The sequence below is a fragment of the Delphinus delphis genome, chromosome 10, assembly GCF_949987515.2.
Source record: "Delphinus delphis chromosome 10, mDelDel1.2, whole genome shotgun sequence".
Lineage (NCBI taxonomy): Eukaryota > Metazoa > Chordata > Mammalia > Artiodactyla > Delphinidae > Delphinus > Delphinus delphis.
In genome coordinates, this window is record NC_082692.2 from 40,600,311 (window position 1) to 40,615,799 (window position 15,489).

Genomic DNA, 15,489 nt, shown 5'->3' on the forward strand with positions numbered 1-15,489 from the left:
CCTCCTTCCCACCTCCCTCACAGCCCCCACTTCCAGGCAGGAGCCCCCCAGCTCCACATGGGGTGAAGTGTGGCGAGCAGGCCTCGGGGTAGACTGCAGGAGACGTGTGCTCAGGGGTAACTCAAACCCAGACACCTGCCCCTAAACTGGCAGCAGAAAGCTCCTGTGACCCCCCCCCCTAAAATCCAGCACAGCACCCCACCCCCAACCCAAGCCTCCACCCCACAGCCCCACTGGGCCAAGTCAGGAAGGGGAGGGGAGGGGACACGGGGTCAGGAGCGTCGGGCAGGACAGAATGTGAGCAAGTGGCTACGGCAGGATTCTTTAAGGCCCAGGAGCTGCATGCAGCCTGGGTCCCTGGAGTCCCTCGGTGGGACCTTGGGGCTGATCCTGTCCTCAGGCAACCCACACACCACCCCTCTCTCTACTTCACCCCCTCCCCACTGCAGCCGCCACACCCAACCTGGCCCAACCTCGAGGGCAGAGGCTGGTATTACTCCCCACACCCCTAGCACAACACTCTCAAACTCGTGATGTGAAGTGGGCTAGACCCCCCGGGGCACAGGGTCCCCGTTTCCACCTCCTCCGCCACCAGAGAAATGTGCAGTTAGAGAGAGCCAGCAAGGTAAAAGATGTGCCTTGGGAATTCCCTTGTGGTCCAGGGGTAAGGACTCTGAGCTCTCACTGCTGAGGGCCCAGATTCAATCCGTGGTCAGGGAACGATCCCAAAAGCCACGCAGCCACGCGGCGCAGCAGGAAAAAATAAATAAAGATGTGCCTTCCCTTTGATCTCAGAATTCCACTTCTGGGAATCTATCCTGAGAGGATAACTGGACAAGTGTTCGGGCATGTATGGACTAGGATGTTCAGGGCAGATTGTTTGGAACAGCAAAAAATTTAGAGACCAGCTGAATGCCCAATACTAGAGTTGCTTAAATAAATGAAGGTACATCATACCAGGGGATGCTCTGTGGCCACAACAGTCGTAGGCTGGCACGCATGGGAAAATACAGGTTAATGTATTCCCCCCAGAAAGACAGGATACAAAGCCAGATGTGCAATGTGATACTGTTTTGTAAATCTTTATTTGTGTGCATAAAAGGCTAGAAAGCCCATATAGAGGCTGTCAATATAATCACAGTGGTATTACAGATCATTTTTTATTTTAGTTTTTCAAGTTTCCTCCATGGAGCATATATTATTTTTTAATCAGGAAAAAAATATGTATTGGAATTTCCTGGTGGTCCAGTGCTTAGGACTCGGAGCTTTCAATACCGGGGCCTGGGTTCAATCCCTGGTCAGGGAACTAAGATCCCAAAAGCCACAGGGCGCGGCGAAAAAAATTTTTTCATTTAAAAAAGAAAGAAAGAAAAATATATACATTTTCCTAAAAAAACATGAGTTGCATGGATTGACCTAGTGGAGGCTGAGACCCTGCCTTGGGGCACAGGACAGGGCTAAGTCCAACATCTCATTCCAGTGAAATCACAATTAAGTGAAAGCCAAGGGCAGGTCTGAAATCTGCCAGTGGAATGTCGTCTGCACGGGAGGGGCAGTGTCCCCTCCTGAAATCACATGAGTCTCAGGGACTTAAGGCACAAAGGGCCCTTAAAGACCATCTCTTCCAGCTCTCCGCTGTACAGACTAGAACAGGCTGGACTCTGTCTTGGTTACCACTGATTCCCCAGTGACTAGAACAGTGCCTGGCACATAGTAGGTGCTCATTAGATGTTTGTTGAATGACTTAATGAAGTCTGATGAAGGCTAAGAGATGGGCTCTCTGGACCAAGGGGCAGGCAGACCCAATAGCTAGGCTTCCTCACAGCCTGTCAGCCTGAGAGGGCCCTGAGAAGGGACCCCCCCCCCACCCCAGGTACACATTAGAAGCACTGCGGAGCTTTAAAAACCCAAACCTCAGATGCCCACCCCTAGAAATGTTACTACAGTTGGTCTGACATGGGACATGGGAGCTGGAATTTTTTTTTAAAGACCCACAGGGAGATTCTCGGGTGCAAACAGAGCACCTTAGAGGACAACCAGGCTGACAGAAACAGACTCTGAGAGGGAGGACCTTGCCAAAATCACCCACGCAGTTAGTGACAAAGCAGGTCCTGACCCTGGGGACCTGGGACTTCCTCCACATTTACCTCCACGTTTTCTGGGTCCTGACCTCCAATTACCACCCTCCTGGGGAAGCAGATCAGGCTGGAAGGTAGACACGGAATCCCAAGGTCACTTCTGACCCTACTCCCTGAGATCACCCAGCCCTGGGTGACACAGGTCCAGAGGCCCTGAGAGCCCCCAAATGGTGCTCCAAGGCCCAGCCATGTGCAGGCGGAGGCCATCTGACAAATCTTGGGAGCTCGACTGCAAGACCCAGTTCACCTGCACTCCCCAGCTTATCCCAGTGGTCTGGGGGCCACCCCTCTGGGCATTCAAAAGAGACCTTCTAGGAACTGGACATGAGATCCTGAGGGGCCTACCCTGCACGCTGGGCCGGTTTCCCACAGTCACTGGCCGGGAGCCATAGTAAATCCTTCACCTGAAGTGGCCCTAACCCGCCGCGGCAGCCCTGGCCTCTGCTGCCTCCCACCTGCAGTGAGGGATGAGGCAGTGTCCCCGGCCATGCTCTCCTCCCAAGAACAGGCGTGGGCCTGCTTTTCCTTCCCGGCTGAGGTCTCAACCTGCTCCAGGATCCACTCCCCAGACCCCTCCCATCCTCCCAACCCAGAGTTAATGTACAATCTCCACTGGGAGCTGTAATTACGCAGGCAGCTCTAATTGGCCTCCTCCACTTGGCTCTGCAGAGCCTGGCTGGAATCTGAAGCTGCCCCAGACTCCCTCCTCCAACAATGTCCCCCGCTTTCCACTCCCCCAGCTGAGCCAGTCCCACTGTCCACCAAGGCTGCCCCTGTCCTCATCAAATTCATTTTCTCCAGCCCTTACTGGGCACCTCTTGGGCACCGAGCATTGCGATCGCCTGGGAACTCAGTCAAATCAGCCTCCAGGGTTCGCAGACATGGGCACCAACAGCCAGGATGAAGGCAAAGGGGACCAGAGCTGAGGATGGAGGCAGAAAGATTCCGGTGAGGCTGGAGCAGAGAGAGAATCACATAGAGCAATGCTTCTCTTTAAGGCTCCAAATCCCCTGGGGCTCAAAATGCAGATTCTGATTCAGCAGGACAGGCAGGGGTGTGAGATTCTGTATTTTCTAACAAGCTTCTCAGAGCTGCTGATGCTGCTGGACCAAGGACTACACTTTGAGTAGCGATGCCTTAGGGTGTTTAGAAACCATTCCTTCACTGAGTGAAGTTCTGAGAAGGTGCCCAGCACAGCGCCTGAGTGGAGGAATGGGGTGATTAATCAGTCAATCCTGGCAAAGTGCCCAGTGTTAGAGGGCTCTACAGAGAAACCTTCAACTAATTGTAAAACAACACAGTTAACACCGGAGAGGAATGTGTATAAAGCAGTGCGAAGCACGGGGGGAAAAGGGGTTAATTCTGCCGGGGTGGGGGAGGGGGGTTGGATCTCACAAAGTAGGGCCGCTTTGTACCAGGTCTGAGAGGGTGGGTCAGATTTACTCAGGTGGAGACTGGCTGAAGGGCAGGGGCAACTGGAACAAAGGTAAAGAGACGGAGACAAGACCACAAGAGCACACCAGACCGCAAAGGCGTGGGGAAGGTTCCAGGAATCCCAATCCAGGTGGTGCACCTGGAGTGTCAGGGTCGTGAAGGGGGTGGTGGAAAAAAAAAAAATAGAAAGTTAAGTTGGGGCCAGCACACGCCAGTGCTAGAGGGCCAGGCTGGGAGGGTGGGAGTGCCAGGAGGGTGGGCATGCGTGTATCGGCAGAAGTTGGGAGCTCCTGGAGATGTTTGCACTGGGAACCCGCCCCTGGAGTAGAATGGCTCTGGGCGGTCACCAGGCCCTGCCTGAGAATCAAACTGGACTGGAGGAAGCAGCTTCCTGGGGCAGGAAGGGCCAGGGCGGGAGGGAGCTGTGCTAGGAAGCAATAGAGGGAATCCCTAGTGAGGGGATGAGGCCTGTGTGGACGGCCTTGGTTCTGTTAGATCCTCACAGGTGCTAAAAAAGCCCCCACAGGGCTTCCCTGGTGGCGCAGTGGTTGAGAGTCCGCCTGCCGATGCAGGGGACACGGGTTCGTGCCCCGCTCTGGGAAGATCCCACATGCCACGGAGCGGCTGGGCCCGTGAGCCATGGCCGCTGAGCCTGCGCGTGTGCTCCGCGACGGGAGAGGCCACAACAGTGAGAGGCCCGCGTACCGCAAAAAAAAAAAAAAAAAAAGCCCCCACAGTGTGCTCAGCCCTGAGCCTGGCACTCAGAGCAACAGAGAAGATGGTCATTTCCCAAAAGTCCCCAGTACTGTTCAGACAGCAGGCAGGGGGACACCGTCTGCCCCTGCATCCCCCACGTCCCCACAGTCTCTGCTCCTTCCCTCAGCTCTATCAGACGTGTTTACTATGTGCCAGGAATGCAGCTTACCCCATCCTCTGGTAAACTGAGCAAGACGAGTGAGATGTAGCTGGGAGGGGATGCAGGGCTGGGGAGTCCACACGTGAATGGGGAGGGGAATGAGAAGGCCTGGAGGGTGCTGAGATAAGGAGCGCAGGTATTCTGGAATTCCAAGTCAGCATCCATTCCCTGTTGGCTAAGCCAGACCTCCAACCCTCCCGATCTTTCCCACAGGACTAAAGCTAAACTCCCAACAAGACACCAAGGGAGCCAGGTGACTCCCACCTCCCCAGCTAAGGGCGAGCCAGCCCTGGGTTTAGAGTGCCAAGGCTGTCCTCCGAAAGTCCCCAGGGAGAGGACACCTTGCAGCTGGTTGGCATCCAGATGAGGGTAGGGTCGGCAGAAGAGGGTGGGTTTACCCTAAAATAAAACGGCTGGGTGTGCTGGGGAAGATGAGACCATTTAACACAAGTCCCCAGACTGAAAATGTGACAAAGGTAACAGGCCCTGCCCTGAGGCTGGAGAGGTGGAGAAATCACTCTTACGTCCCATCCCCACCGACTCACTCAACTGCTCTCTGAAGATGAAACCCATTTGCTCTAATTCTTGCCCTGTCCTATGCCAGCTTCAGGCCTGGCTCTCTCCAGGGACTTGAATTGATTCCTTGCTTATCCAGACCCCGTGGGGTGGCAGCCAGAATTAATTAATGTTGGTAAAGTGCTCCAGAGATCCTGGGACCAGGGACCCAGAGGCGCCAGATGAGCTACTCAGGAAATTGACAGGGAGAGGCGGGGAGAAGGGGGCAGCCGGCAGGAACCTGGGACGCCTGGAAGGGGAGGGCTGCGAAGACACTCCTAGTGATGGGGGCGGGGGAGGGGGGGCGCAGGGCAGAAGAGAGCTAGGAGGAAAAGGTGCGACCCTTCAAAGGTGCGACAGGTCTGTTACTAGAGGACTCCGGGCTGAGCCTGCCCACCCCGCCACGGCTCCGCCCCACCCCAGAGCCGGTCACGTCCAGGCCCGGATGCCTTTCCCTAACTAACGCCTCAGCCACCCACCTGCCCCCTTACAGGGACCACCTGCAGAGGAAGTCTCGGCCTCCCCGCCCCTTCTGAAGAAGGGCGAGAGCGCCAGGGTGGAGGCTTCGCGAAGGGGGGCGCCTCCTGACAACTCCGGCTGGGCGCCCGACTTTACCTGGGCAAACATTTCACTTCCTTTCTCTGAAAGAAGGAGGCGAGCCGTTCCCCCTCTCCTTAAAGCTGGGGACGTCCAGGTCCTCTGTCGGCGGGAGGCAGCAGGACGCACGCAACTAGCACCAGGGCCCACCGCGCCCCCCCGCCCCGAACTCGGCTCACTCACCCCAGAGTGCTGATGAAGCCATTGACTGAGCCCTCGGCGTACAGGGAGACGATGTCCCCGATGTGGAGGAAGCTGGACATCTCGCTCATGGCTGCGGCCCTCCGGGGAGCCCGGGCGGTGGGGGCGCCCAGGGGCGCGCGGCCAGGCTAGGTGCTGAGGGCGGAGATGACCGGGGAGGCCGAGAGGGGCGCGCCCCCACCTCGGAGCCTGGCGCTTGGCGCGGCCGGGGCGGGCTAGCAGCCCCCGGGGCGGAAGGCTGCGCGGCGCGGCCCGGGAGCCGGCGGTGGCGTCCGGGTGAGGAGGTGCCCGCGTCTCGGCTCACCCGCCGCCCGCCCGGCCCGGCCCGCGCGTACCTGCAGCGTAGCAGAGCAGGAAGTCTGGGGCCGCCACACACACATGTAAATCTCGCCCGGGAGGCGGAGAAGCCACACCCCGCCCCCACCCCGCACCCGGCCACGGCCCGCCCGCCGGCACCCACGTGTGCCGGCCCTCCTCCCGCGCCCCTAGCGCGTCCCGGCCCGGTCTCCCGGACGCCGAGCCGGCCTCCTGCCCCCAGCGATTCCGAGGGGTCCCGGGGCCCCAGCGGGCTCCCGGGACAGGTTTTCAGTTCCGGCGAGTCACCAGCCAGACTCGCGGAACCGCCATCCCCAGGAGGCCCAGCCGTAGTTGGGGCTCTCCGCCCTCGAGGTTCCCCGAACTATCTACTCCTCGGCCCTCGGGTCGCCGAGAGCCGTGCAGCAGCCCGCGGAAGGGGGAGTCCAACGACCCCGCGGGCGCTACCTTGAGTCGCGCGCGGAGGAGGTGCCTCCGAGCGCCCAGGCCGCGGTCGCCTTGCGGCCACCGCGCCGTCTCCGCGCCCAGCTGAGAGCCGTCTCGCGCCGAGAGGCGCGCTCATTCCTTCGCAGCGCAAATCGGGATTCATTTTTCTCAACGTGAAAAGCCTTTTCATTGCACAACAGAAAGTGCTCGGGCTTGGAGGGGGAAATGAAGCAATGGGGTGGGTTTTGTTTTTTTCTCTCCGCATTCCTGTGTACAAAGAGATCCAACTTCCGAATCAGTTCAGCCGTTCCCTCTCCAGGAGTTGGCTCCAAAACTCCCGGCTTCTTCTTTCTTTTCTTTTAACGGGGGGAGGGGGGCAGGAGTGAAAACTACCTTCGCTAGTTAATTGCGCACCCGAGCGCCAACAAGCACAAGGCCAGTGCCGGCCCCCTGTGAGTGACCCGCTGCGGTGTCGCCGCTGAGCTCTTGCTCACGAAGTCCTGCCTTCAAACGCACGTCCCCAGCTCGCCTACTTTCTGTTCTGTTCCCGGGTGCTTGGGTGTTTGCTTCCTAGTCCTTTATTTTTGCTTCTGGGATACAGTGCTCACTGCCACCGCCATTCGATCACGTTTACTCCCTTCCGACCCCACACCCCACCCCACCCTGACTTCCTGGGAAGGGGGAGGCTTGTCCCTGGGAGAAAGGGAGGAGGGGACTGAGGACTGAAGCAGGAAGGAGAAAGACCCGGGGACGGGTGAGGCAGCGAAGAGCAGAGAGACAGCTGCTGACACGCAGGGGGGGGGGGGAGAGAAGAGCCCCTGGGCCTGTGGCTTTTTCACAAAGACCCCTAGAATGTGGGAGAGGAGGACACCTCCGGGATTGCTGAATTCAGTGTCTTACACTCTTTTCACCAGGATCCACAGTAGCAAATAAGTTTTACATCAGACCAGTCGGCACCTTCATCTATATATAAGCAAAACAATAGTTTCACAAAACAATACTTACCCTTATGACCTGTGATTGCACTCTGATATTTTCTGTTCTGTTTGTGTTTTGGTTTGTTTTTTAATACTGATTGTGAACCATTAAATTGCTCTTTTAAATGTACCAAATGGGTTGCAAATTGCAGTTGGAAAAACCTCACCCAGGCCACTCTGCCAAAAAGAGATGAGCAAAGCCCAGAGAAGGATGAACCAGACCTCTAGGTCATACAGCCGGTTCATGGCAACTGGAGCCAGAAGCCCAGCCCTTGACCCCCAGCTCCTGACTTCAGCCCAGTACCCTCTCCACTGCCTTACACTGCACTGGAGCCTCAGCTGTCCATCCCTGGAGCCCAGCTGGGAAGGGCCAGCAACTGGAACAGCTTCACTTGCTCCCAGAAGTCAGGCCTCCACTGCATTTCCTGTGGACAGAAGGGAAATATATGCATTTGTTGCATAAGCATTTATCAAGGGCCTAGTATGTGTCAGTTTCTGCTGGGCACCAGGCTCTGATCAAGCCACCAGCCTCAGCCCAATTGACTTTCCCCTTCCCCAGACAGTGATGATGAAGAGAAATGTGCTGGAAACACTCCTCCAGTGGCTTCACTCTGCACACGTGCCTTCCTTGCCCCAGCCATATCCAGGGGTCCATGTCCTTCCTCTCCTAAGATTCAAACGGATGGGGACTTCCCTGGTGGCGCAGTGGTTAAGTATCCGCCTGCCAATGCAGGGGACACGGATTCAAGCCCTGGTCCGGGAAGATCCCACATGCCACGGAGCAACCAAGCCCGTTTGCCACAACTACTGAGCCTGAGCTCTGGAGCCCGTGAGCCACAACTACTGAGCCCCCATGCCACAACTACTAAAAGCCCACGCACCTAGAGTCCGTGCTCCGCAACAAGAGAAGCCACCGCAATGAGAAGCCTGCGCACCACAACGTAGAGGAGCCCCAGCTCACCGCAAGTAGAGAAAGCCCAGGCGCAGCAATGAAGACCCAACGCAGCCAAAACTAATAATTAAAAGAAAAAGATTCAGATGGACGGTTCCACAACTCAGCCAAGGTCTTACAGCCAGGAAGTGGAGGTCAGGCCTATCTTGCCAAAAGCACATGCCGCTGGTTCTCCCTCCACCCCCAGATCAGGAGTGCTCTGAGCCTCTGTCCCTCCACCAACCAGAAGGACTCAGAGGAGGGGAACACAACTGTCATCCAACTGAGAAACCCTGGTAGGGATGCCCCTGGCAGCCTCCTGCCACACACACTGCTTCTGTGTATTCCTCGGAACCACAACATCCATGCTGTGTTCCCAGAGGAGCCACCCCTGGGCTCTAGACCCCTGGTCACCTGCCTCTGCAAAATCAATTCCACTGTAAGCGCTTTTATGTATCTGGGTTCTGAGTTAGAGTTTGTTTAAAGAAAGGTTCAGTTGGTCAAAAAAATAATAATAAAATTTAAGAAACTGATGATACAGCTCCAGTGAGTTCACTGTCCTGCTCCCCTGCTTGAAACCTTCCTGCATTTTCTCATCACCCACAGGATCAAGCCTACAGGCCTTAGCTCAACGCACCAGACCCTGTCTGTCCCCGCCCCTCCCCACTCTGGCACCCTTGGCAGACACAAAGGTCACTCCTCAAGAACCGTGCTGTGAACCGTGCAGGCTTTGACTCTCATAGGCCTGGGTTAGAGGCCCAGCTCTGCCATTTTTCCAGAGGCAATTCTCTCAGCCTCCATTTCCATCTGTTAAAGGCCTCTGTTTGCTTGTCTGTTAAATGGGGAGAATATTGTACCAACATGTGGGGGAAGTGGGATAAAGCCATCATCACAGCATCCCCCAGTTAAGAAGAACTGAGTATGTTCAATCTCATTTCCCTAGGACCACGTCCAGTCCCACTTCTGTAGGTTCCTGGGGTTCCCTCCACCACCCCCCTCTTTGTATTCCTATGGTCAGAATAAATTCTCCTTCCCTGATGTCCTGGAGCAGCAATCTTTTAAGTCTTATTATGAAATATTTTTAGAAATACTATTAAATTTAAAATAATATACCAAAAATATAGTGAGCACCCTGTATCTTTCCTCCAACTTTGTCAAATCTTAATATTCGGCAAAGTGGTTCCAGTATATATATTTTTAAACTAAACCTTAAAAATTCAGTTAAAAAGTGAAAAAAAAAGGGTTCCCCTGGTGGCGCAGTGGTTGAGAGTCCGCCTGCCGATGCAGGGGACACGGGTTCGTGCCCTGGTCTGGGAAGATCCCACATGCCGCGGAGCGGCTAGGCCCGTGAACCATGGCCGCTGAGCCTGCGCGTCCGGAGCCTGTGCTCCGCAACGGGAGAGACCACAACAGTGAGAGGCCCACGTACCGCAAAAAAAAAAAAAAGTGAAAAAAAATTCAGTTGAAGTTCCTTATGGATGCCTCCCAGCTACACTTCCCTCCAGGAAGAACCACTGTCCTGATTTATGCTTGTACCAGGTACAGATGTAGCCATAAACAATGTACCCTATCACTCTTCAGGTTTTTTACCTTTTATATAAATAGTATCACCCCATGTGTATCCTTTGGTACTTGGAGCAGAGGTGTGACAGTCCACTTCCTGACCACATCACAATTTGTTTATCTATTTGGTCGGTGACCATGAAAGCCCTATCTAGGTTTTGGCTATTACAACTATGTTGTAGTGAACATTCTTGTCTCCTTGTGCAAACACATGAGTGTCTCTAGGGCAGAGTGTTTCAAACTATGGACTCAGATGTATTTGTGGGTCATGAAATCAAGTGAGTGGGTAAAGATCAGCATTTTTAAAAATTAATTAATTAATTAAGTTTTGGCTGCATTGGGTCTTTTTTTTTTTTTTTTTTTGGCTGCGTTGGGTCTTTGTTGCTGCGCCCAGGCTTTCTCTAGTTGCGGCGAATGGGGGCTACTCTTCATCTCGGTGCACAAGCTTCTCATTGTGGTGGCTTCTCTTGTTGCAGAGCATGGGCTCTAGGCATGTGGGCTTCAGTAGTTGTGGCTCATGTGCTCCAGAGCTCAGGCTCAGTAGTTGTGGTGCACGGGCTTAGTTGCTCCGCGGCATGTGGGATCTTCCCGGACCAGGGCCCGAACCCGGTCCCCTGCATCGGCAGGCAGATTCTTAACCACTGTACCACCAGGGAAGCCCCAAGATCAGCATTTTTAAAAACTCATAATTGATTAGAAGGACTTCCCTGGCAGTCCAGTGGTTTTTCCCTGTGTGCAAAAAAAAAAAAAAACATTGATTACAAAATAATGTGCATCACATTATTTTATTATTAAGTAACATAAGTCACCATTAGAGTGAAAGGTGTGTGTGGCACGTTCTGGATCACAGTTCATGCTTATTGAGGATACCTGTCCAAAAGTTTGAAAAACTCTACTCCAGAGTGAGAACTTAGAAAGTGGACTTGCTGGGTCACAGGGAAGGTGCATGGTCAACTTCCTAGGAATCACCAAATTATGCTCCAAAGTGGCCTTTCTAAGTCACCCTCTCACCGGCCACTAGAAGTATGCCCACTGAGCCATGCCCTCACCAACACTTGCTATTGTCAGGCTTTTTAGCCTGGAACTTCTTTGTACCCCCAGCATCAGAGAACATATCATGAGCCATCTTGAATTGTAATGATCTCTCTCCTTTTTGGCCTCCCCCTCTAGACCATGAATTCCTGGATGGAGGAGGCTGTGTCCATTTCATTTTGTGTCTCCAGACCAGGCCGGACATATCATAAGTGCTCACTAAATGTGAGTGTAATTGAACTGTCAAAGGAGCAGGAAGATGGGGAAAGTATATAAATTATACCAGGGGATAAAGGGAGACTGTGGGAGCCCCAGCTTGGGGTGTCGGACACCTGGGTCCCCAGGTGGGAGGTGGGAGCTTCCAGGGTGCTCTAAGCAGTTGGAAAGGAGAACCGATGGGCCGCACCCCTCCTGAGCGGCTTGAGTAGGATACTCTTAAGCTGGGGCCAAGTTCAGGCCCAGGAAGGAAGCCACCACCATCCTCATGGCAACTGGTTCAGGCCCCAACCTCCATGACTGGGTACCCCCAGCACCCCCTCCCAAGGGGGGCCTGTTCTAGAGGGAAAACAGATGGGATGGGACACTCTGGTCAGAAATTCCAAACTCAGGATTCCCAGGGAGCCAGTGACTGCAGGGGCCCCCAGGAGGGGGAACTGAGGGGCAGGGGCTGGATCGTGGGGAAAATTCCTTTTCACCGTATCTCTTTTTTCAACTTCTGAATTTTGGACTATGTGGATGTTTAACCTATAACCAAAATTAAAGAGGTTCAAAGTCTCACTCCCCAAGCTCCAAGCATCCGCAGGAAGACCTACAGGAAACCCACCCCTATTCTCCATCCAACCCAGACCTGAGGGGTCAAGGGGGTGTGGTGCTCAGACCCTTCCCCTGGAATCAAAGGGAACTTTGTGTGTGTGTTGGGGGCAGGGGCGATAAGACAACTGGAGGGTGTGGGGGGGCTGCCAGCTCTGAATCCTAGGCCCCCTTCATCAGCATGCTCCCCTGCCTCCCCACCACCACACCTACCTTCTGGAGACTTCTCCCCAGCTCTGCTGTGTGACTTTGCAGAGCGTACAGACCTCTCTGGGTCTCCGGTTCCTTCTTGTAACCGGAGTTCACATCACCTTCCCAGATTTCACCCTTGGCGCTGACTTTTCTTTGAGCTCTTTCTGGCCCTCCCTGCCTGGGATTGGGAGGGGCAGGAACGCCAGCCCCATGCTAGCTGTGCCGTCTCATGGTTTCGGGCAGATAACAGGCAGTTTGCAGGGCTTCCTCGGGCCCCTTGCTCCTGATGTGGCAGCAGGGCCAGGAGGGGAGGGGTGGATTCAGGCCAGAAGGGCCGATTCAGTGCTGCAGCCACCCTGCCCGCTGCCGGGGTTCCCAGAGAATTCCTTCCCCATGCCATAAGCTGCCCTGGGCGGGCACCTCAGCCCTCAGCAAGCACTCAGCCACAGCCAGGGCTGCCAGCCCTGCCAGCCTGCACTCCCACTCACACACACACACACACACACACACACACACACACACACACACACAGTCACCCTCCCAGGGAGTCTGAAAGGAGACAGAACTTGCTCTGTTGGCCTTCCCCCCACCCCACCTCCCAGTCATCAATGCCATATCTATTTATTTCAGACATTCGCTGACCACTGACCACATGCAAGGGCCTGGAGAGGAAACCAACCGGAGGAATGTAGCCAGCTAACCTGAACACGTGGTCCCGGCCTGATGAAGAAAGAGATCAAAGAATCTGCTGCTGCCCTTCCCACTGGTCACAGAAGAAAGAGTGATTTCCTCCCACTGCTAATTTTGGCCTCTTGAGAGGGAAACCCCCTGGCTCTGGAGTCCTGAATCCAAGGGGCCCAACTCCAGGTCTTTCCTCTTCCTCTGTGCAGAGGTGTCGGCTGGCAGGTAAGGTGACCCTGCCCTGGGCACCTTCACAAACAGTGAAAAGCAGAAGTCCTGGAGCAAGACCACGGAGTGCAGGCTCCAAGCGCTCTATAGAGAAGCTGCCCCCCCCCCCTCTGGGCCTCAGTGTCCTTGTGTGTAAAATAAGAATAGAGAGCTGTGTTGGTGAGATCCTGGCAGGAAACTGGCAACACATTCCCAGTGGGTGATTAAAGAGAGGTTAATGAATGGATGGAATTGCAGAGGTGTGGGCGGGGCTAAGAGCCCCAGCCAGGGGTGATGCAGTGCCTGGAGCTAGGCACTGCAGAGAGCTGTTACCAGTCCAGTCCCAAAAAGGAGCCAATGGAGCAAACACCAAACCTCTCTCCCCTCCTGCCCTCCAGTCTCTTTCCAGTGCCTCCCATTGGCTCAGAGGACAAGGGAGCCTGGGTAATTCGGGCCATAGAGGTCAGCCTCCCAGGACACAGAGCAAGCACAGAAGAGTGGACAGTGTATCCAGCGGGGTGAATGGAGAATACCTAACATAAGTAACTACTTTGTAAAACATTTAGCTCGAGCAGCGAATATTCTCTATAATTGTCTTCGTTGGCATAGTCCTCAGGGTTCTCAATAAAGAGAAGTGCTTGTAGATCTAAAGCAGTGACAATCTAATAATGGAATTTTGTTTTATAGGATGACCAAGGAGGGGACATTTATGAGACAGAAGATTTTATCGAGATTTCCACAAAGCTGACCTCTGAGTCCCCTCCCCAATAGAGTAATCAGCTATTGAGTACCCACTGGCCAGAAGGAGGAAGTACAGGGGCCTGGGCTGGCCTGCATGTGCCTTCCCCACCCCCACCCCCACCCCCGTTCTAAGTCAGAGTTGAACAGTGGTGGAGGTTCCAGTGGAGGCTGTCTGATTACAGCTCCCAGTCACCCTCTGAGGTTACCCCGCTCCTGATGCCCAGGTCAGGACCTTGGCAGGACCCCTGGAGAAGAGGGAGGCCTCTGGCAATTCTCTTTCCACACTCAGGAGGGGGACCCTGCCTCGTGAGGGGAAGCTGCACAGGCCTCTACACCTCACCTGCCAACAAGGGAGGCAGGTTTGGAGGAGGGGGAACACCAGCGTGGTGATCCTGTTGAGAAAGGGCACCAGAACGAAATCCTCCCTGGGGCCAGGGCCAGGCAGGAGCAGCCTTTGTCTGGCAGGAGACGAACAGGATGATGTCAAGTCCACCTGGGCTGGGCCCTGGCCTCCAGTTGCACCCCACGCCCACCTTGGCAGGACTGAGGCCTGCGAGCCTGGGCTGCCCGGCCACAGCTCGGAATGGCTGAGGTTTCACCCAGCAGACAGGACCTGCTCCTACACCAGGTTTGCCAGCCTTTGTTTCTGGATCTTTCAGAAGGAAGAGATTTGTGCAGAGAGGGGTGTGCCGTGCCCTTCGGAGGGGGCAGGGAGGGGTCATGGTCAAGGCACTCCACTCTAGGGGGAGAGGGAGAGAAAGGCCTGCTGTTTGCCTGGGAGCTGAACAGACACTGGGGCCCTTGTCCTGGGGCAGTGGGGGAGGCTGCTGGCCAGATGGAGAGCAGTGGGGGAGTGGGGGGAGGGATTCCGGGGCCCAGCTATCAGCCTCTTCCTCCCACACCCCCACCCAGCTCCCTGGCCTGCCGGGCAAGAAGACAGGAGACTTACTGAGACCTGGTGAAGCCCAGCCCCCATTACCACCCAGACTCGGAACCTCCGAAGGCAGCCCTGGTGCTGAGCAAGGTACTGCCTTCCTGAGGCCCGGATGCTGCAGAAACCTACTGAGCCTGGGCCCTTGAAGCTGGGCAGGCTTCTCTCTGGAAGGGGCTCTCCTGGTTGACGGTGAACAAACCCGGCCTCGGATCTTCAGGGCAGCGTTCTGGTGAGGAGGGCTGCATCCGGCCACCTGACAAACATTGATGGAATCTGTGCTGTGTGCGGGGCTCTCTACAGGGCAGGAGGCCAAGGGCTCCCCTGGCCCCAGCAGACCCTTGACCAACCCAGCTGAACCAACCTCAGCAACTCCCTCCTCTGGCTGGTACTGATGTTGTTCTAGGCCCTCTTTCTAAGCGTAGCCACTCCCAAGAGTGGCCCCCAGCTCATCAGCCGGCCCTCAGTACTTTCCCAGGGTTGGCTGGGGGAGCAGAGAGGAAGACCCCCCCAAGGCTAGGCGCCTGGAACAGGAACCACAAAGGGAAACAGTAGCAACCACTCACTGCCGACACCTGGTTCCCACCCCTAGGTGGCGCTCTGGCTGCATTAGTGCACCTAGTCGGCCCTCAGCCCTGTCCCCATTTTATTACTGAGGAGGAAACAGAGGCTCACAGAGCTGAGGGTCTAGACAATCAAACAGCTAATGGATGAGGAAGGGAAATTCTGTTACCTAACAGGTCGGATGACGGTTGTACGGCTACTAAGGGTCTCCATTTTGCAGATAAAGAAAGCTCAGGGGGGTGAAGGGACTTGCACAATGTCACACAGCCAATAAGTGA

General features: G+C 55.3%; 1 protein-coding gene across 1 annotated transcript in view; it reads right to left on the minus strand.

Moving 5' to 3' along the window:
• Positions 1–6,099, minus strand: part of ITPR3 (inositol 1,4,5-trisphosphate receptor type 3) — a 66,715-nt gene extending 60,616 nt beyond the window's left edge. The window contains exon 1 of the mRNA XM_060022001.1: positions 5,824–6,099. Within this exon, the coding sequence (XP_059877984.1) occupies positions 5,824–5,912 (89 nt within the window). The 5' untranslated portion in view covers positions 5,913–6,099. The remainder of the gene's footprint in view (positions 1–5,823) is intronic.
• Between the last annotated feature and the right edge of the window lie 9,390 nt (positions 6,100–15,489).